Source organism: Pygocentrus nattereri, chromosome 17, assembly GCF_015220715.1.
Source record: "Pygocentrus nattereri isolate fPygNat1 chromosome 17, fPygNat1.pri, whole genome shotgun sequence".
NCBI lineage: Eukaryota > Metazoa > Chordata > Actinopteri > Characiformes > Serrasalmidae > Pygocentrus > Pygocentrus nattereri.
In genome coordinates, this window is record NC_051227.1 from 12133394 (window position 1) to 12156157 (window position 22764).

A 22764-nucleotide genomic window follows, 5' to 3' on the forward strand; every position below is an offset into this window, starting at 1 on the left:
TCCTTTAAAGCTGCATTATAGTGGCGTTAGAGCTGTATTAGCACAATAAAGCTGCATTATAGTGGCATTAGAGCTGTATTAGAGCTGTATTAGCACAATAAAGCTGCATTATAGTGGCATTAGAGCTGTATTAACACAATAAAGCTGCATTATAGTGGCATCAGAGCTGCATTACAGCTGTATCAGGGTATGATAGCACCATCAGAGCTGCATTAAACCTATAGTTTAGTGGCATTAAAGCTGCATTAGAGCTGTATTAAGCTGCATAAGAGCTGTGTTGGAGGTACATTAGACCTGCATTAGGGCTCCAGTAAAGCTGCATTTGAGCTGCTTTAGGGCTCTTTTAGTGCTCCTTTCAAGCTGTACTGGATCTGCATTTAGAGCTGAATCAGCGCTCCATTAGAGCTACATTTGAACTATATTACTGCATTGAAGTTGCATTATAGTGACATTAGAGTTGCATTAGAGCTGTATTACCGCAATAAAGCTGCAATATTGTGCCATTAGTGCAATAAAGCTGCATTATAGTGGCATAAAAGCTCCATAAGAACTGTATTATTGTACCATAGCTGTATTATAATGGCGATATAATGGCTGTGTTGTGGCTGTTTTAGAGCATTATAGCAGCATTAGAGCTGTATTAGTGCATTAAAGCTGCATTATAGTGGCATTAAAGCTGCATTAGAGCTGTATTACTGCATTAAATCTGCAATGTAGTGGCAGTAGAGCTGTGTCAGGGTATCATAGCAGCATTAGAGGTACAGTAAAGCTGTAGTTTAGGCCATTAAAGATGGATGCATTAGAGCTGTATTAAGCTGCATAAGAGCTGTGTTGAGCTATATTGAAGTTGTGGTAATTCCCTGCTGTTTAGAGGACGGCTAAGTGACCTGAGGTCCAGTTGGTTTACGTTTCCACTGGAGAACCGTGCAGACCACCCATGAGAAAATCTCCACATTCACCCCCCACTGACACAGATACATGCACACTCCCTCCCTGGAAGACTGTCAGACGTCCTGGGCGTGTGAGTGAGAGAGACAGAGAGGGCTGTGTGGCAGAGAAACCTCTGAATAACTCACTTATACAGTACTGTGCAGAAAGTCTCAGGCATGTGAGAAATTTAAAACGGCGTTAATCTGCACAGTGATTATTAACCCCTTCAACTCCTCGGGACCACCGGTGGTTCCAAACCGCACTTGGTCATGTTCTTCATAACTTTCATATTTCATAAGCTCCATTCAGAAGCTGGGCGTCGTGTGAGGCTGTAGCTCTTCTCTCCAGTCTAATAGACGGTGATGTCATTTTAAACCCTTATAATAAAAGAAGCTGAACTCCGTTTGTTTTTCTACTGAAAGTCGACCCGTTTTCTCCCAAATCTGGGCTATAAACTATAAACAGACAGCGTCTCTTCAGTGATCTGCTCTGGAAACATTACTTTAATAAAATAACACAAAGAGCGTCTGAGATGTTTGCCTTTCAGCACTAAACTGTAAGCGTATAGAAATATGTGTAGATCATAAAACACATTTTCTGTTAATCTGAGGGGGAAATTTACATTTATTTCATGCAGTTACTGAATAATTGCCTTACAGTTTGGTCACGGAAATTCAGATGGATAAACCAAAATATAACCTGGAGCTTAACAAAGTATTTGTTAACAAATATTATTTATATTAGAATACATACAGTAATAATATTATAAGTAGTGATTAATATAGATACCGAATAATTCATAGCAGATGCTGAATATTTCATAGTAGATGCTGAATATTTCATAGTAGATGTTGAATAATTCATAGATGCTGAATAATTCATATCAGATGCTGAATAATTCATAAAAGATGCTGATTTAGTGAGTTAACAAACATTTTCAGGGTTTTCCTTCCTTGAAAAGTTGCAGTGAAAATCAAACATTACTCAGTAAATTTCCAAGCAGTTTCATGTTGTTCCTAAACATTTTTCAGAGCAGTGCAGGCTTTGTTTGTGTGTGTGTGTGTGTGTGTGTGTGTGTGTGTGTGTTGGCGGGGTGGGGGGTCTCAAGGGGAATTCTAGCATTTTTCCCACAATGCCCTGCATTAGCACGGAGAGGTCCTCGGGGTCTGTAAGCTGACCCAGCCGGAGGAGCTTTAGCTTCACTCTGAGAGAAACTGCCCCGGCCGCTGGAGACCCAAAGGTTCATCTGCTCCCAGAGTTTCAGATTTACAGCCCGAATACCTGCCCAGGTGTGAGAGCGGACTGAGCTGCTCGCTGAGCCTGACTCACGTCAGGTCACACATTTTAAAGCGTTATATTTAGGATGAATTGGGTTAACTGTGGTTGATCCCATTTGTCATAAAGGTGTTTTCCATTTACAGAGCAGTGTGTTGTGTTATAGCTGTATGAGTGACACACTAAGCTTCATCAGAATTGATCACTTTCTGTAATTCAGTATTCAATCATATCAGTTCCACACAGAGTGAACGGTTTCCAATTTTCATCTTCAATGTCCAGTGAGAGCAGCAGTGTCTGCATGTTCCAACCAACCAGCATACACACACACACACACACATATATATGTATGTATATATATATATATATATATATATATATATATATACATACATATATATATATATATAAAGGTAGTTCCGGTGATGCGAGCTGATTGGTTGAGAGGTGTTAACATCACAGGCTTATTTACTAACACTCTATCACTCCACTGAGACGCTGTTGCTAAGCAACAACTTTGACAGCTGTAGGAGACGCTCAAGCCATTTTTTACTTCTTACTTTGCCGCAAACAGAAAACGGACACTTTTGAGATCACATTTGACCGACAGCCGATTTGGTCACACTCTGAAGATGAGACGACACTAAATTCCCAAACTGTCGTCACCACTGAGCCTCATTTTTGTTTTTTATTGGGTCAGTTTTATGGCTCAGTCTGATTTGCGTAGACTCTGAAGACCAGACAACATGTTTGGCGAATTGGATTCATTTCTTGCTGATTCCAGGTTGCTCAGCTGGTCTTCTGTCACAGCTGCCGACTGAAAAGCTGCTCAGTGGTGACGACAGTTTGGGAATTTAGTGTAAGGAGCTGGAGAACGAACTGCCGGCTGTGCAGCGAGTGGGCGGAGCTCGTTACTCTGATGTAGCAACAAGCTGCTCGTTAAAAACTATAATTTGGAGGAAGGAACTGAACATTAAAACATATTAAACGCCGCATTCAATATCTGATATCACTAAAGAAACTGCATTTCTTGGTGGAATACTTGTTTATGTTGATTATTATTAATAATAAACTAAATTATTTTCTGGAAAAATTGTATTTTATCATGTTTTACAACCCCAATTCCAATGAAGTTGGGACATTGTGTAAAACATAAATAAAAACAGAATACGATGATTTGCAATGATATTTAATGTTCAAACGGATAAACTTTATTGTTTTTTGCAAATATTCACTCATTTTGAATTTGATGCCTGCAACACGTTCCAAAGAAGTTGGGACAGGGGCAACAAAAGACTGGGAAAGTTGAGGAAGGCTCAAAAAACACCTGTTTGGAACATTCCAAAGGTGAACAGGTTAATTGGAAACAGGTGAGTGTCATGACTGGGTATAAAGGGAGCATCACTGAAAGGCTCAGTCTTTCACAAGCAAGGATGGAGTGAGGTTCACCACTTTGTGAACAATTGCGTGAGCAAATATTCCAACAGTTTAAGAACGTTTCTCAATATGCACTTGCAAGGAATTTAGGGATTTCATCATCTACAGTCCATAATATCATCAAAAGATTCAGAGAATCTGGAGAAATCTCTGCAAGTAAGCGGCAAGGCAGAAACAACATTGAAGGACCGTGACCTTCGATCCCTCAGGCGGCAATGCATTAAAAACCAACATCATTCTGTAACGGATATTACCACATGGGCTCAGGAACACTTCAGAAAACCACTGTCAGTGAACACAGTTCGTCGCTCCATCTACAAGTGCAAGTTAAAACTCTGCCATGCAAAGCGAAAGCCACATATCAACAACACCCAGAAACGCCGCCGGCTTCTCTGGGCCTGAGCTCATCTGAGATGGACTGACGCTAAGTGGAAAAGTGTCCTGTGGTCTGACGAGTCCACATTTGGAAATCATGGACGTCGTGTCCTCCGGGCCAAAGAGGAAAAGGACTGTCCGGATTGTTATCAGCACAAAAGTTCAAAAGCCAGCATCTCTGATGGTGTGGGGGTGTGTTAGTGCCCATGGCATGGGTAACTTGCACATCTGTGAAGGCACCATTAATGCTGAAAGGTACATCCAGGTTTTGGAGCCACATATGCTGCCATCCAAGCAACGTCTTTTTCAGGGACGTCCTGCTTATTTCAGCAAGACAATGCCAAGACTCATTCTGCACGTGTTACAACAGCGTGGCTTCGTAGTAAAAGAGTGTGGGTACTAGACTGGCCTGCCTGCAGTCCAGACCTGTCTCCCACTGAAAGTGTGTGGTGCATTATGAAGCACAAAATACGACAACAGAGACCCCGGACTGTTGAGCAACTGAAGTTGTACATCAAGCAAGAATGGGAAAGAATTCCACCTACAAAGCTTCAACAATTAGTGTCCTCAGTTCCCAAATGCTTACTGAGTGTTGTTAAAAGGAAAGGTGATGTAACACAGTGGTAAACACGCCCCTGTCCCAACTTCTTTGAAATGTGTTGCAGCCATCAAATTCAAAATCAGTGAATCTTTGCAAAAAACAAAGTTTATCTGTTTGAACATTAAATATCTTGTCTTTGTAGTGTATTCAATTGAATATAGGTTGAAAAGGATTTGCAAATCATTGGATTCTGTTTTTATTTATGTTTTACACAACGTCCCAACTTCATTGGAATTGGGGTTGTATATTGGCTGACGTTTTATAAAAGCAGTAAGCCATTCGAGGCCGTGCGTTATGGTGATTTTATCACAGGGATGGAGGTTTTAGGAGAACACTAACGCACAGCCTCAGGTGGCTTATAGCTTTAATAGTATTTGTATTTCTGAACAAACAAACACTGACCTGATAAACAGCTTTTTAGATGTCATTTTCTCAGGTGTCTGAAGCGCTCGCACCATGCTCTAACTTTGGGCCTGTGTCCTGAAAAGGGATGAAAATGAATGTGTGTGTGTGTTAGTGTGTGTGTGTGTGTGTGTGTGAGAGTGTGTGTGTTGAAGCTGTCTTTATTCTCTCTGTTCCCTTTAAGAGGCCATTAAGGCTCAGCAGGAAATCAGCTGATCTGTATTGTTTCCAGCTCAGTGCCTTTGAGAGGGTGATCAGTGTGTGATGAAGGAAGCTGCAGGAGAACGATCTGCTGAGGTTTCAGTAGAACTGTAGACACAGGAGAACCGTCGGGTAGAGTCGATCAGGTTTTAACTTGTTTAGAGACATTGGCTCTTATTCATTAAAGCTGCATTCAGAAGAGCTCAGATTTAACCGTACACACCTTTGATGGATAAAGGCTGGCGTAGGCAGTTGGCTTTATTCTGTTATACAGACCCGGTAGGAAAATGTTAGGAAGCATTCAGAGGAGAGGTTTGTTTTTTGGTTTGTTTGAAGGGGAACTCCACTGATTTCTCTAAAGTCCTTTATAACTGCGTGTGATATAAACAGAGTGATTCAGAGTGGGTTTGGTGTGAAATGGTTCAGACCTCTTTATAGTGGTGGTGATCGGAACCAGGCGTCGCCATGACTACAACACAGATATAGACATTTTATTTACCATCCAGAACCACCAGAGAACCTACACGAGTCTTCTGAGTTTATATGGAATGTTGATGATGGAAAATAGTGGAAAACCTGGAATAATCAGTTTTCTTTGGGGAGTCTTGGCCCTTAGAGCCTCAAGTACAGCTCTGCTTGACCCGCCATCCTTCAGGAAGCATCAGTGTCCTCACCAGCCATTTATCAACACTCACCAGAGTGTTAGTCATCTTCAAATGTATTAGTCCTTCTGGTGCTCCAACTGTTTCCTAAAACCAGGTTTCATCCAGCAGGAGTTATTTTTGTTGGGAAGTTGTGGAATGTTTTGCTCCATTTACACAAATTAATTTGCATTAAAAAATAATCAGTTTCTTTGCTTTTCAAAGCCACATACTGAGACTAAAACATTTGTGTTGGATGCTGATGGTCTAAGCCAGTGCTACATCATACTGCATTGGGAGAAAGTGAGGATAGATGGATTTGCTCACTGGCCACTTCATTAGAAACACCTGTCTTGTGCTTCCAATAACTGGACACTTTATTAGAAACACCTGTCTTGTGCTTCCACAGAATAAGCTGCAGAAAGTGTAGGGTAAATTCATTGAGGACTTTTTGCTGGTGTAATGGGAGGAATATGAAGCGGCTCAGCTCCTTAAACTGATTCTTATATGGCATCTGTCGTCTTGTTGCACTGTAAAAGCAGAAATCGCTCATAAGCAGAACAGTCTTTAAATGATGGTGTCAGCAGAATAGTTAGTCGAGTAAATAAGTAATATTTAATAGATGAGTTATAGTTCATACAAGTCCCCTTAGTAGCAGTACTGGTCTCCAGCTGATGCTGTTGTGCTGCAGCTCCAGGACACAAAGCGTTTCTCACTGGAGATGTCTGGACTCTGGATCCTCTGGACCAGGCTGTGTGTGTGTGTGTGTCTGTGTGTGTGTGTGTGTGTGTTTGCTTAGCACTGAACTGTCAAAACACAAACTTCTGCCAACTTAGACCATATTAGTGTCTCTGTGCTGGAGACTGGATTGAGTCTTTTATGTGGAGAACAGATAGTGGAACAGCTAGAGGGACATTAAGGTAAATAGAGGGACATTGGGACAGACAGAGGGTCAGAGGGGGCAGATAGTGAGGCAGATATAGAGGTGATGGGGCATATAGAAGAGCAGTAGGGCCAGACAGAGGGGTATTGAGGGAGCAAAGAGGGTCAATGGTGGTGGATAGAAGGTATATGGGGCAGATAGAAGATCTATGAGGGCAGATAACTGGACAACATGGTCAGACAGAGGGACAACAGGGCAGGTAGAGGGCATGCTGAGGCAGATAGAGAGACAGCAGAGGCATCCAGACAGTTTGTGTGGGCAGATTCAGGGACTACATGGGCAATGTAAAAGGATAACAGGGGCAAACAGAGTCTGTGGGGCAGATAGAGGGTCTAAGGGGGCAGAGAAATGGATGACATGGGCAGATAGATGGTATTTCGGGCAGATACAGGGTCTCCATGGGTAGACACGGTCTGTGGGGGCAGATACAGGGACTACATGGGCAGACAGCGTGTCTTTTTGGGCAGGTAAGGGGCAATGGGAGGCGAACAGAGAGGCAGTGGTGCAGATAGAGGATCAGTAAATAAACGGGTAGCAAGGGAGATAGAGGGAAGTTGGGGCTTGCTGGATCAGTGAGCGGTACATGGGCCAATCAACACCTAGAAGGATTTATTGGTTAAATAAATGAAAGAATTGTATGAAAGTGATTTTGCGGAGGATTTATGTGTCCAAAAAATCTGAACTCTCTTCGTCCTTTTCCTTCTACAGGCTTTAGTATCTGTATCTAAATCCCCAACAACACACATCAATGGAGACTGAGTGATTACACTGAGTGATTGTAGAACAAAGATCAGATGGAGCTGTAGTGCAGGAGCAGCTGACGTGGCACTTTTCTGTTCTAACACAAACTCCTGCTGAGTGATGAAAGTTCTGGGTTCTCTAAATAAGTTTGGGGCTTCACACACAGACATAAAACAAACTAGCCAACTTTCAGCCATGGATAAACTAAAACAAAGGCAGCACATATGGTGTTGCTCTAGGGGACGAGCTGTATTAGTGATTTCTTGCACATTGTACATCTTGGGGTCAAAATTAGTCCTGATGGCCAGGAAAGATTATTTTGAGACTTTTCAGGTCTCAGTTTTCAGCTTTGTGATCATCACACATACTTCAGAGGTTCTCAGATGCTGTTAATAGTATGTAACTCTGAAACATGTGAGTGTGTAACTCTGAAACGTGTGAGTGTGTAACTCTGAAACGTGTGGGTGTTTAACTCTGAAACCTGTGAGTGTTTAACTCTGAGACGTGTGGGTGTTTAACTCTGAAACGTGTGAGTGTTGAACTCTGAAACGTGTGAGTGTTTAACTCTGAAACGTGTGAGTGTTTAACTCTAAAACGTGTGGGTGTTTATCTCTGAAACGTGTGGGTGTTTATCTCTGAAACGTCTGAGTGTTTATCTCTGAAACGTGTGAGTGTTGAACTCTGAAACGTGTGGGTGTTTATCTCTGAAACGTGTGGGTGTTTATCTCTGAAACGTGTGGGTGTTTATCCCTGAAACGTGTGGGTGTTTAACTCTGAAACGTGTGAGTGTTTAACTCTGAAATGTGTGAGTGTTGAACTCTGAAACGTGTGGGTGTTTAACTCTGAAACGTGTGGGTGTTTATCTCTGAAACGTGTGGGTGTTTAACTCTGAAACGTGTCGGTGTTTAACTCTGAAACGTGTCGGTGTTTAACTCTGAAACGTGTGAGTGTTTAACTCTGAAACGTGTGGGTGGTTAACTCTGAAACGTGTGGGTGTTTAACTCTGAAACGTGTGAGTGTTTAACTCTGAAACGTGTGGGTGTTTAACTGAAACGTGTGAGTGTTTAACTCTGAAACGTGTCGGTGTTTAACTCTGAAACGTGTGAGTGTTTAACTCTGAAACGTGTGGGTGGTTAACTCTGAAACGTGTGGGTGTTTAACTCTGAAACGTGTGAGTGTTTAACTCTGAAACGTGTGGGTGTTTAACTCTGAAACGTGTGGGTGTTTAACTCTGAAACGTGTGAGTGTTTAACTCTGAAACGTGTGGGTGTTTAACTCTGAAACGTGTGAGTGTTTAACTGAAACGTGTGGGTGTTTATCTCTGAAACGTGTGGGTGTTTAACTCTGAAACGTGTGGGTGTTTAACTCTGAAACGTGTGTGTGTTTAACTCTGAGACGTGTGAGTGTTTAACTCTGAAACGTGTGAGTGTTTAACTCTGAAACCTGTGAGTGTTTAACTCTGAGACGTGTGGGTGTTTAACTCTGAAACGTGTGAGTGTTGAACTCTGAAACGTGTGAGTGTTTAACTCTGAAACGTGTGGGTGTTTATCTCTGAAACGTCTGAGTGTTTATCTCTGAAACGTGTGAGTGTTGAACTCTGAAACGTGTGGGTGTTTATCTCTGAAACGTGTGGGTGTTTATCTCTGAAACGTGTGGGTGTTTATCCCTGAAACGTGTGGGTGTTTAACTCTGAAACGTGTGAGTGTTTAACTCTGAAACGTGTGAGTGTTGAACTCTGAAACGTGTGAGTGTTGAACTCTGAAACGTGTGGGTGTTTAACTCTGAAACGTGTGGGTGTTTATCTCTGAAACGTGCGAGTGTTTATCTCTGAAACGTGCGAGTGTTTAACTCTGAAACGTGTGGGTGTTTAACTGAAACGTGTGAGTGTTTAACTCTGAAACGTGTCGGTGTTTAACTCTGAAACGTGTGAGTGTTTAACTCTGAAACGTGTGGGTGGTTAACTCTGAAACGTGTGGGTGTTTAACTCTGAAACGTGTGAGTGTTTAACTCTGAAACGTGTGGGTGTTTAACTCTGAAACGTGTGAGTGTTTAACTCTGAAACGTGTGGGTGTTTAACTCTGAAACGTGTGAGTGTTTAACTCTGAAACGTGTGGGTGTTTATCTCTGAAACGTGTGGGTGTTTAACTCTGAAACGTGTGGGTGTTTAACTCTGAAACGTGTGGGTGTTTAACTCTGAAACGTGTGTGTGTTTAACTCTGAGACGTGTGAGTGTTTAACTCTGAAACGTGTGAGTGTTTAACTCTGAAACGTGTGGGTGGTTAACTCTGAAACGTGTGGGTGTTTAACTCTGAAACGTGTGAGTGTTTAACTCTGAAACGTGTGAGTGTTTAACTCTGAAACGTGTGAGTGTTCATCTCTGAAACGTGTGGGTGTTTAACTCTGAAACGTGTGGGTGTTTAATTCGGAAAGTGTGGGTGTGTAACCTGTAAATGTGTCTTTAGCCTGTAAATGTGTGTTTAGCCTTTAAATGTGTGGGTGTTTAGCCTGTAAATGTGTGGGTGTTTTGCCTGTAAATGTGTGGATGTTTAACCTGTAAATGTGTGTTTAGCCTGTAAATGTGTGTTTAGCCTATAAATGTGTGGGTTTTTAGCCTGTAAATGTGTGTTTAGCCTGTAAATGTGTGTGTGTTTAGTCTGTAAATGTGTGGGTGTTTAGTCTGTAAATGTGTGTTTGTTTAGCCTGTAAATGTGTGAGTGTTTAGTCTGTAAATGTGTGTTTAGCCTGTAAATGTGTGTGTGTTTTGTCTGTAAATGTGTGGGTGTTTAGCCTGTAAACGTGTGGGTGTTTAGCCTATAAATGTGTGTTTAGCCTGTAAATGTGTGTTTAGCCTGTAAATGTGTGGGTGTTTAGCCTGTAAATGTGTGTTTAACCTGTCAATGTGTGGGTGTTTAGCCTGTAAACGTGTGGGTGTTTAGCCTGTAAACGTGTGGGTGTTTAGCCTATAAATGTGTGTTTAGCCTGTAAATGTGTGTTTAACCTGTAAATGTGTGTTTAACCTGTCAATGTGTGGGTGTTTAGCCTGTAAATGTGTGGGTGTTTAACCTGTAAATGTGTGAGTGTTTAACTCTGAAACGTGTGAGTGTTTAACTCTGAAACGTGTGGGTGTTTAACTCTGAAACATGTGGGTGTTTAACTCTGAAACGTGTGAGTGTTTAACTCTGAAACGTGTGGGTGTTTAACTCTGAAACGTGTGGGTGTTTAACTCTGAAACGTGTGTGTGTTTAACTCTGAGACGTGTGAGTGTTTAACTCTGAAACGTGTGAGTGTTTAACTCTGAAACGTGTGGGTGGTTAACTCTGAAACGTGTGGGTGTTTAACTCTGAAACGTGTGAGTGTTTAACTCTGAAACGTGTGAGTGTTTAACTCTGAAACGTGTGAGTGTTTATCTCTGAAACGTGTGGGTGTTTAACTCTGAAACGTGTGGGTGTTTAATTCGGAAAGTGTGGGTGTTTAACCTGTAAATGTGTCTTTAGCCTGTAAATGTGTGTTTAGCCTTTAAATGTGTGGGTGTTTAGCTTGTAAATGTGTGGGTGTTTAGCCTGTAAATGTGTGGGTGTTTAGTCTGTAAATGTGTGGGTCTTTAGCCTGTAAATGTGTGTTTAGCCTGTAAATGTGTGTTTAGCCTGTAAATGTGTGTGTGTTTAGTCTGTAAATGTGTGGGTGTTTAGTCTGTAAATGTGTGTTTGTTTAGCCTGTAAATGTGTGAGTGTTTAGTCTGTAAATGTGTGTTTAGCCTGTAAATGTGTGTGTGTTTAGTCTGTAAATGTGTGGGTGTTTAGTCTGTAAATGTGTGGGTGTTTAGCCTATAAATGTGTGTTTAGCCTGTAAATGTGTGGGTGTTTAGCCTGTAAATGTGTGTTTAGCCTGTAAATGTGTGTTTAGCCTGTACATGTGTGTTTAACCTGTACATGTGTGTTTAACCTGTCAATGTGTGGGTGTTTAGCCTGTAAATGTGTGGGTGTTTAGCTTGTAAATGTGTGGGTGTTCAGCCTGTAAGTGGGTGTTTAGCCTGTAAATGTGTGGGTGTTTAGCCTGTAAATGTGTGGGTGTTTAGCCTGTAAATGTGTGGGTTTTTAGCCTGTAAATGTGTGGGTGTTTAACCTGTAAATTTGTGGGTGTTTAGCCTGTAAATGTGTGGGTGTTTAGCCTGTAAATGTGTTTAGTCTGTAAATGCGTGGGTGTTTAACCTGTAAATATGTGTTTAGCCTGTAAATGTGTGGGTTTTTAGCCTGTAAATGTGTGGGTGTTTAACCTGTAAATGTGTGTTTAGCCTGAAAATCTGTGGGTGTGTAGTCTGTAAATGTGTGGGTGTTTAGTCTGTAAATGTGTGGGTGTTTAGTCTGTAAATGTGTGGGTGTTTAGTCTGTAAGTGTGTGCGTGTTTAGCCTGTAAATGTGTGGGTTTTTAGCCTGTAAATGTGTGGGTGTTTAGTCTTTAAATGTGTGGGTGTTTAGTCTGTAAATGTGTGGGTGTTTAGTCTGTAAGTGTGTGGGTGTTTAGTCTGTTAATGGGTGTTTAACATGTAAATGTGTGGGTTTTTAGCTTGTAAATGTGTGGGTGTTTAGTCTTTAAATGTGTGGGTGTTTAGTCTATAAATATGTGTTTAGTCTGTAAATGTGTGGGTGTTTAGTCTGTAAATGTGTGGGTGTTTAGTCTGTAAATGTGTGTGTGTTTAGTCTGTAAATGTGTGGGTGTTTAGTCTGTAAATGTGTGTGTGTTTAGTCTGTAAATGTGTGTGTGTTTAGTCTGTAAATGTGTGGATGTTTAACCTGTAAATGTGTGTGTGTGTTTAGTCTGTAAATGTGTGGGTGTTTAGTCTGTAAATGTGTGGGTGTTTAGTCTGTAAATGTGTGGGTGTTTAACCTGTAAATGTGTGTGTGTGTTTAGTCTGTAAATGTGTGGGTGTTTAACCTGTAAATGTGTGTGGGTGTTTAGTCTGTAAATGTGTGGGTGTTTAGTCTGTAAATGTGTGGGTGTTTAACCTGTAAATGTGTGTGTGTGTTTAGTCTGTAAATGTGTGGGTGTTTAGTCTGTAAATGTGTGTGTATTTAGTCTGTAAATGTGTGGGTGTTTAGTCTGTAAATGTGTGGGTGTTTAACCTGTAAATGTGTGGGTGTTTAGTCTGTAAATGTGTGGGTGTTTAACCTGTAAATGTGTGTGTGTGTGTTTAGTCTGTAAATGTGTGTGTGTTTAGTCTGTAAATGTGTGGGTGTTTAACCTGTAAATGTGTGTGGGTGTTTAGTCTGTAAATGTGTGTGTGTGTTTAGTCTGTAAATGTGTGGGTGTTTAACCTGTAAATGTGTGTGGGTGTTTAGTCTGTAAATGTGTGGGTGTTTAGTCTGTAAATGTGTGGGTGTTTAGTCTGTAAATATTTGGGCGTTTAGTCTGTAAATATGTGGATGTTTAACCTGTAAATGTGTGGATGTTTAACCTGGTGTCTGTGGATTTTTAGCCCTCAAATGTTTGTTTAACTTTTGAGTTTGTGAGTGAGCATCCAATCTAGGAACACATTAAAGAATGAAAGAAAGATCCCTTCTTTCTGTCTTTCTTTCTCTCTCAGCTGATCAGACAACCGCGATTTTTCTCTCATTCTAACACACGCTGTCTGCTGCTGTTTTGGTTTGGATACTCAGCCAAGAGCCCCGCGGGAGTGAAAAGTTCTGCTGCTCAGCAGTATTAAGATTGTTTCCACTGCCGCTGCTCCAGTCTGCTGTGGCAAAGCGACGCCAGCTGGTGCCATGAGCTTTTCTCTGGAAAGAGCAAAATACCATGTATTTATTAATTCAAGATGTTCACCCACACAAAAGAACATTTATAGAAGTTGGGAGCCAGTTTCGTCATTAAACATCATCATCCTTCTCTGTTTTTCTGTTTACATTCTGTTAAAGTGAAAGTTTGGCAAAAAAATTCACCCACCCCCCACCTTACTGCAGATGTGGTTGATCAGTCAAGGCATGTTTGGTGTCTGAAGTTTACTTCGTCTGTTTTAGCACTGGAGCCACACGGCTAATGTAGCTAACAGGTAATGGAAGCTTATACCCCACCAATTAGTAAGGTGCTGAATGCAGGCCTGCAGTACTGTGCATTTCTTTTAATTAAATTCCAGTCAGAATCTCCATTTATTATTCATGTTTCAGCATCAGGAAAACCTGATCATTTAACCAGAAATCACACAGAATCTCCTCTCAGCTGTTCAGTCAGTGAGTCGCTCTTCACCTTCATTCCAGCTTCTGTTCTTCTCAGGAGCCACCATTCAGTGGTGCTGAGGTCTGGACTCTGGGGTGGTCAGTCCGTCGTTCAGCTTCTTTGTTTGATGTGTCTGTCTCCTTTTCTCAGTGAGGTTGTTCTTGATCAGCTACGCATCCTTTCAGACCCACAGTTCTGAGTGGTCTTCTCACAGTGGAAGGATGGACAGAAACACCTGTGGATGTTTTCAGATCTGAAGCACCTTGATCCTCTCCTCTCTCTCAGAGATCAAAGCTTTCAGTGCTGTTTATCTGATGGGGGCAGTTTTGGGGTCGACCAGGTCTTCCAGGTGGTTGTTAGGATCCTCAGAAATGTCTCCTGAAAATGTATAACCTGTGCAGGTCTGCTGTGTCTGTTGTCTATTTTTTAAGTGGTAAGAAGGAAAAATTTATAAATTTGTCTTTCCACCAAACTATCGCTTTAATTATTCTTCTTTTTCAGCTGTTTGTCTGTACTGTGTGTGCTCATATGTGGGTGTGTAGCTGGTGGACCTTGAGGACTTGCTTATGTTTGTTGAAGAGGGGGGTAAACACAAAGAGCTCACCCACCCACATACTCGACTTTGCACTTATTAGCAGGTTGTTTGTGCTGACGCTTCGAGACTAATAGGCTTATTCCGCATGTAAGGACTCTATAGCCACGTACGCAGGGCCCCTGTTGGGCAACTTACCAGCACTCAAGGTTTTTCCAGTAAGGGCTCCTCCTCCACCCCACCAAAACAGGCCCTTTGATGTCAGCTGGAGCTGCAAGCAGAGCAGTCCCTGCCAAATATTTACCCAGCCTTCATAGAGCTCCTCCTTTCCATTTAGCTTTATTAGATCCACCCATTTTAATGGAGTTATTGTTCTTTTTGGTTTTCCACTTATAGTCAGTCACACACAAGAAGAGCTCAGATATTAAAGCGATAGTTCAGAGAAAACTCAGTCCATCTGGATTACGTACGTTATACAGTCCATTTCTCCATTAAACGGAAATTACATCGATTTATTATGAAATTCCTGCATAATTCTGCGTGTCAGGTATAAATGAAGACATTCAGAGCAGTTTGCTGTGAAGTGGTTCAGATGGTTTACAGTGGTGGTGATGGGAACCAGGTGTCGACCATAACTACAACACAGATATAGATGTTTTAGTTATTAAAAAAAAGGACCCCCGTTTATTCCCATTTCTCTGACTGCCGTTTGCATTGTTAAAGTGATAGTTTGGTAAAAGATCTAAATAAATGACCCCCCACCACCCCGAGGTGATCGACTGAGACGTGTTTGGTGTCTGAACTCTTCTTCTTTAGCTTTAGCACTTTAGCCATGAGGCTAATTAATGTAGCTAAAAAGTCATGGAAGCTTAATTGTGTGCTAATTATCATGGTGCTAACTGCATGCCTGATTGATCACATTTTGAAATGGACAGAATTACGGAGAGAATTCGGCTTTCTAGGTGACGGCTAATGCTTTCAGCTATGTGTAGCACGGCATGTGCTACCCCGGGCTCAAGGAGGACGCTGGAGGCAGGGTGTAGAGGTGCAGCAGCCATCACTGTATTTCCACACAACATAAACCAAACACAAAGACGGCCACTTTTCAGTGGCTCAAGCTGGCTTTTCAGTCTCTCGTTGCCGCTGCTTGTCCTTCTCTCGCTCTGTTCCCTCTCAGCTCTTTTTAAGCTTTTTTGAGCACCAGAGCCAAGAGGGAACGAGAGCTCACTGCTCCGCCTCCCCGTCACCGTCTCCAGCTGGCAGCTCGGGACTCGTTCCTCCCTCTGGTGTCTCCCGTAGACGGGGCACCAGCGTCGTTCTCCTCCTCCCACCGTCACTCGTGTCCGTCAGGCGAGCTCAGGCTCTGCGCTCCGCCCCCTCCGCACTCGCGGCTCTCTCCCCGGCGTCCTCGCTGAGGGGCGTCCTCGCTGAGTGCTCGGTCCCCACCTTTCTGCCGGTTCTCTCAGCCGTCATCATCGGGGGCCTGGGGGTCGGGTGCATGCCACACTATGCGAACGTACTTTAGTCCTTGTTTATAGATGATGGCGAGTGTTTATGTGGTGTTTACCCGCACTCAATAATCCGATCAGATTTCTACAGCTGTCTGATTATTCAAATGGTCGTGTGAACAGCACACTCTGATTTCTGAGATTGGAGTAAGGTCTAGAAATCCGATTAAGACTCTGATAAAGAGGCTGGATTTGAGCTCAGTAGTCAGATTTCTCAGTGCTGTGAACTCTTACTCTGATTTCTTTCGGATTTCTCAGTCTACGCAGTAAAACCAAATACATGCTTGATGAAATGAAGGCTTTAAATGTTCTTCGTCTTCTGGATGATGTTTGTTCATATTTTCAGGTAAAGTGGTGTGATGTTTAAAAAACACAGTAGATTGAAGTTTGAGATTTGCGTTACGTCTACGTCGCGTCTTCTTCTGTGAGTTTATTGAAACCGATTCCGGTCTGACTCATGTAGACCTGGTGTTTCCCCATTATCTGATTACTCAAGTGCAGGTAAAGGTGTTGATTGTATTACTGACAAAATCAGATTTTCTGTGGTTATCGGATTATTAAGTGCATGTAGACACTTGTTGTGTCATGCAGTGTCAGAAACCACTTAATTAAGTCTATTATAATTCCACACAGACAGCGGTTAGCACCAAGCTAATTGGTGGGATATTAGTAATAGTGACATTAGTCCTGTAGCTCCAAAGAAGCGAACTTCAGTCATATGCCTTAACTGGGTGACCACAACTGGGGAGAAACGGGGAATTTGGTTTGGGATTAACTATCGCTTTAAAGTGGTAATGATATCAGCTCAGAGGCGTCTGTTGCTCTTGTTCCTGTGTTTCTGTCAGTTTTTCTCTCCATAATTCAGCAAGAGCGGAAAGTGCTGACGTGAGCGTTTGGGCCGTAGTGGTTTTCTCTCTCACTCCACGTTTCTGCTCCTCTCTGGCCTTCTGGAACGTTCTTGCAGGATGTGACATCGTTGTGTGTTCCTGTGTGGGGGCCTTTATGCCTTTTGCAGCTACTGAAGTTTGACCTGTAGAATTCATTACTGTCCAGCCGGTGATTTATACCTGTTTCTGTCTGGAGGCCAGCGATGGCTTTAGCAGGCCGGAGAGAGAAAAACAGCGAGAGACCACAGTGGAAACATCAGCAGTGCTGCATACAGAGTACAGAGCTCACAGCTGCAGACAACAGGCTGGAGCCACCAGACCATTTGTTTTTCATAATCTAAGGGCCTGTGGTTTGGTTCTCTTGGTTCTTACCAAAGCAGGAAGTGATCCGTTGTTGCCTTTTAGTTCTGCTTCCCTTCTCTGTGTTCAGACTGCAGGCAAATCCGATTTATTTCTCTAACCAGATCTTTTTGGAGTCGACTGTCCGCTCCGTTATTTGCAAGTAATCAGAGCAGATTTTTGTGTCCAGACATCACCAGTCGGTCTGCATGGATTGCAGTGGTGACAACGTAGGCGCCAGGAACTACGTAGCTATGCTGGAAAGGCGGGTGCAGGAAAGATGGAGGAGCATCATCTCCCCTCCAAACTCTTCAGAACTCTCTTCATCATCATCATGAATCTTTGGAGCTCTTCTTGAATCCCAGCACTTCATCCCTCTGGATTCGACAGTGTCGATGTTGCGAGTGACTCAAAAGACACTTCGAAACCCAGTTTGAGCATCCAGAGTGTCCAGACTGACACACATCTTTGAAATGTGATTCTAATCAGATTTTTAAACCCCCTCCAAATATGGTTTGGATCCAGTTTGAAAAATTCGGATGTGACAGAAATCAGATTTGGGCTGGCAGTGTGAAGACAGCCTCAGCCTTCACACTGACATATTAAACCTCCAAACAAAAGATGTAAACCAAAGTCATATGGCTGAAAACTTTGCGTTCACATTATCAGGCTGAAGTGGTGCAAATCCAAATTTTTGCCTTGACACAGATCTGATGTGTTCTAAGTTGTGTGGATGCACCAGTGAGATCTTTTCAAATCTGAGCCACTTTGGCTATGTTTGTTTGTTTGGCTGTTCAGATCATCTTTTAAACATGATCTCTATGCGACATCACAAGGTTTTGGATACGTCTTCTAATTTTGATTCAGAAACATCAATGTTCGAGTCTCAGAAGCATGAAATTAGCGCGAATGTCAAGTTGGATTGGCGTAAAAGTCGCATGAATTCCGATCTGGCTGTTCAGACTGAGTTGCGCTGCCGCAGATCGGATACGGATTTCAGCGTCTCAAACCGATCATGTTCACACAGACACACAGACACACACCTGTGTCACACACGAACCAAAAGTTCAGATTTGAGCCACTTTTACCTGCTGTTTGAGCACAGCCTTTGCCTACGTCCACATTATAAGCCTCATTGCTGAATTCCAATTTGTTGCTCAGATCAGATTTTTCTAACTCGATGGCTCATAGTCATGTAGATTAGTGAATCAAATCTGTTATTAATGTGATCAAGCCTGTCCTGAAACAACCTGCAAGCACACAACCTAATCCGTAACATCCCCTGAATGAACCACATGCATCATGAACAACTAACAAACAGGATCAGGAGCGTTTATCCCTAACATCGTTCCCTCTGACCAGCATTCAGCTTAATTACTGGAGTGAGATGAAGGAGAAAAAGGCTCAGATATGTTGGTTTTGGACCTTTTACTGGCACTAACTTCACATTTGGCTACTCTGCCTCGTTTCAAGTATTTCACAATACTTTTGCTTGAGTATGGATTTAAGCTACTGTATCCACCTCTGTTAACATATAATGTCTGACGTGTGTAGTTGTAAATGTGCCTCAGCCTAGTTTTGTTCAGTCAGTTGTATAATTTCAGATTCAGAGTTTGTTAAGAGATTATGAACACGCCCACATTTCAATAGAACCTGTATGCTGGAAACAGTGCAGATCTGCAGAGAGGAGGTGGTTCAGTCTGTGCTGACGTCTTTGGTCTGTTTTGTGATCATAGTTGGTTTAGGAGTGGACAGGGCGTCATTTTCAGGGTTCTCCTGGCAGCGCTCTCACTTGTTCTAATGAACCGCTCTAACGGAGCACTCACACCAGGGTTCTTTTTAAAAGAACCAAACCTATCAACTCTAAACACAACCTAAGGACATTAAGATCTAAAGCCAGTTAGTGAGGCAAGCGAGCAACGAAAACCAACGAACACCCACATGTTCCATATTGCAACCAATATGGAAGCACCAGCTGGCAGCAGAACGCTGTTATTGATGAATGTTAATTTCTGTTTTAGGCGTAGTGCCTCACGCTGATGTTCTACCTGAGCTGGAATACTGCGTATAATGCATATAATGTTGTTACGTGCTGTAAACTACAGATATTGAATTATATGTTAAAAAATGATGAATATGTATCTAATAAGAGCAGTGTGGAACCCGCAGTGCCTGCTGGATCTTCAGGGCCTAATGATTTCCTAATGAAAAAAACTAAGCTGCATGTGGTGTTGAGAAAGAGAGAGAGAGATGGAGGTGTAGAGTTTGAGTACTGACACAAGGAGCTGGTTGATATGTCATTTCCTTATTTGTGTATATATATATATATATATATATATATATATATATATATACATATATATATAAATTCCTTGAAAGCTGCTGTAATGTTGCAAGTGATGCCATCTACAGGTCTTAAGTATGAACTACATCCACATTGACTGAACTACAGCAATGAACATGGATAGACAGATACATACACTATACTGCCAAAAGTTTTCACTCTCCCATCCAAATCATTGAATTCAGATGTTCCAGTCACTTCCATGGCCACAGGTGTATAAAGCCAAGCCCCTAGGCCTGCAGACTGCTTCTACAGACATTAGTGAAAGAATGGGTCGCTCTCAGGAGCTCAGTGAATTCCAGCGTGGTACTGTGATTGGACGCCACCTGTGCAACAAGTCCAGTCATGAAATTTCCTCACTACTAAATATTCCACAGTAAACTGTCAGTGGGATTATAATGAAGTGGAAGCGATTGGGAACGACAGCAACTCAGCCATGAAGTGGTCGGCCACACGTAACATGACAGGGCAGGGTCAGCGGATACTGAGGGGCATAGTGCGCAGAGGTCTCCAACTTTCTGCAGAGTCAATCACTACAGACCTCCAAACTTCATATGGCCTTCAGATCAGCTCAAGAACAGCGTAGAGAACTTCATGGAATGGGTTTCCATGGCCAAGCAGCTGCATCCACGCCTTACATCACCAAGTGCAATGCAAAGTGTGCAATGCAGTGGTGTAAAGCGCCGCCACTGGACTCTAGAACAGTGGAGATGTGTTCTCTGGAGTGACTAATCACGCTTCTCCATCTGGAAATCCGATGAACGAGTCTGGGTTTGGCAGTTGCCAGGAGAACGGTACTTGTCTGACTGCATTGTGCCGAGTGTAAAGTTTGGTGGAGGGGGGATTATGGTGTGGGGTTGTTTTTCAGGAGTTGGGCTCGGCTCCTTAGTTCCAGTGAAAGGAACTCTTAAAGCTTCAGCACCAAGAGATTTTGGACAATTTCATGCTCCCAACTTTGTGGGAACAGTTTGGAGACGGCCCCTTCCTGTTCCAACATGACTGCGCACCAGTGCACAAAGCAGGTCCATAGAGACATGGATGAGCCAGTTTGGTGTGGAAGAATTTGACTGGCCTGCAGAGTCCTGACCTCAACCCGACAGAACCTTTTGGATGAATTGGAGCGGAGACTGCGAGCCAGGGCTTCTCGTCCATCAGTGTCTGACCTCACAAATGCGCTTCTGGAGGAAGGTTCAAAATTCCCATAAACACACTCCTAACCCTTGCGGAAAGCCTTCCCAGAAGAGTTGAAGCTGTTATAGCTGCAAAGGGTGGGCCAACATCATATTAAACCCTATGGATTAAGAATGAGATGTCACTCAAGTTCATATGCAAGTGAAGCCAGATGACCGAATACTTTTGGCAATATAGTACAGACAGTTAGATAGATACAAAATCATTAAAAAAACAATATGATTGTTTAAGTGATTCAGTGATTAATCGTAGTATTAGCTATTATTAAGATATTTATTGTTTAAAAACTTTAAACAGCAGTTATGAAAGCAGTGCAAACACATCTGAGGGATCCGAGGCATGTCGGGGTTCCAGCTGTTCCAGTGTTGAAATGCTGCACAGTCAATGTTAATAGAGCCATACATTATGATATGTTAGTATAGCTCGGTCTTAACGTTACACTGTTCTGCAGGTTCTTCTCTTACAGAACCGCTGCGATGTTCTGTTGGGGGTCTGAATGTATATCAGAGAGTTTGACTCTTTACTGTTCTCACACAGGCCCTGCTGAGGTTCCTATGATGTCACCGAACGGCTCCATCCCGCCCATCCACGTACCTCCAGGATACATCTCACAGGTGAGAGTTACATTTATATGTTTATATAATACACACGTGTCATATAATTACACAAAGATACTTACACGGGTAAGTTCTTCTTCTTCTTCTTCTTCTTCTTCTTCTTCTTCTTCTTCTTCTTCTTCTTCTTCTCTGATAAAACGAATCACCCAGACCAAACCGTGAGTCCTACAGACATGAAACTTGGTCAATAGGTAGTCCCTCCCGCTACTCAGGCATGCGACATGAGCCCAATCGGCCTAAAGGTGGCGCTATGGCGCACCACAACGCGTTTGGCCCTTTAACACCTCCCCCATATTTTGGACAGACAAGCCACATTTTTTTCCTGATTGCTTGGGTCCAACGAAACAACTGTGTAATTTGGACCATTAAGCTAATTTGCATAATATGCAAAAACTACTTTTGCGAACTAGTCCTACAGTTTTCACTCGATCCTCATGTCCTTGGTGTCAAAAAATTCAACATAGCCTAAACCTCAATAATTATCCAGCACATTTTTTATTTTTCAAACAATATGGCTGTTATATGCAAATTAATCCTTCTGGAAAAAAAATCTAAATAATTCTTATTTAATTGAAAAAAAAAAAAAAAAAAAAAAAATCGGGGCGGCACGGTGGCGTAGTGGGTAGTGCTTTCGCCTCACAGCGAGGAGGGCCTGGGTTCGATTCCCCGACCGGGCGGCCAGGGTCCTCTCTATGTGGAGTTTGCATGTTCTCCCCGTGTCTGCGTGGGTTTCCTCCGGGTTCTCCGGTTTCCTCCCACAGTCCAAAGACATGCAGTCAGGCCAATTGGACATGCTAAACTGCCCCTAGGTGTGAGTGACTGTCTGTGTCTGTCTGTCTGCCCTGCGATGGACTGGCGACCTGTCCAGGGTGTATCCTGCCTTCCGCCCGAAGACTGCTGGGATAGGCTCCAGCACCCCCCCGCGACCCTGACGGAGAAGCGGCTTAGAAAATGGATGGATGGATGAATGGATGGATAATTGAAAAATCTAGAACGCAACAATCCTTCTTCCCAAAAATCTGCTTATTCCTAAGCAAGTTTTGTGCACATAAGTCATTAGGGGGCGCTGTAAATGCTTAATATGTCTAAATAGCTGTTTCTCAGCATCCATATGTCCTATCAAGTTGAAACTTTGCAAGTACCATCTACTAGTAAGACTCTAAGTGAATCTTTAAGGACACTTTGATATATTGAAATTTATGGCTGCCGTCAGCCAATTTGCATTCAAGAGCCATTTGACAGGCTTACCAGTAGCCAATCCTCATCATACTTGACAGCTATCTCTAGCTCACCACCTTCTAACAACCTGTGAAGTTTCAAAACATTTGGCCACTAGGGGATCAAGTATATCTTGTATAAATTTTCATTTTTGGTCAAATAACTTGGATGTCCTCATGCAGTGCAGTGTTCCAAACCATTTTGTCATTATGAGTGTGTTAAAAAAGTGCATCGTTTTTATTTTTTTGTTCATCAGTTGTTTGAAATTAGCACTCTTCGAACTAGTCTGTGGAATTTTAAACTAACTTCTCAAAACTGGTCTAGAAGTACTCGTTAGACTCTCTAGGCAAATCATTATCCAGCATGTTTTCAATT

The 22764-nt window shown here is 42.5% G+C and overlaps 1 protein-coding gene across 2 annotated transcripts in view; it reads left to right on the forward strand.

Annotated features, from left to right (window-relative positions):
• Window positions 1-22764, forward strand: part of fndc3ba (fibronectin type III domain containing 3Ba) — a 228081-nt gene that overhangs the window by 110010 nt on the left and 95307 nt on the right. For both annotated transcript variants that reach the window (XM_037546630.1, XM_037546631.1), the window contains exon 4: window positions 21092-21168. In XM_037546630.1, the coding sequence (XP_037402527.1) occupies window positions 21092-21168 (77 nt within the window). The remainder of the gene's footprint in view (window positions 1-21091; window positions 21169-22764) is intronic.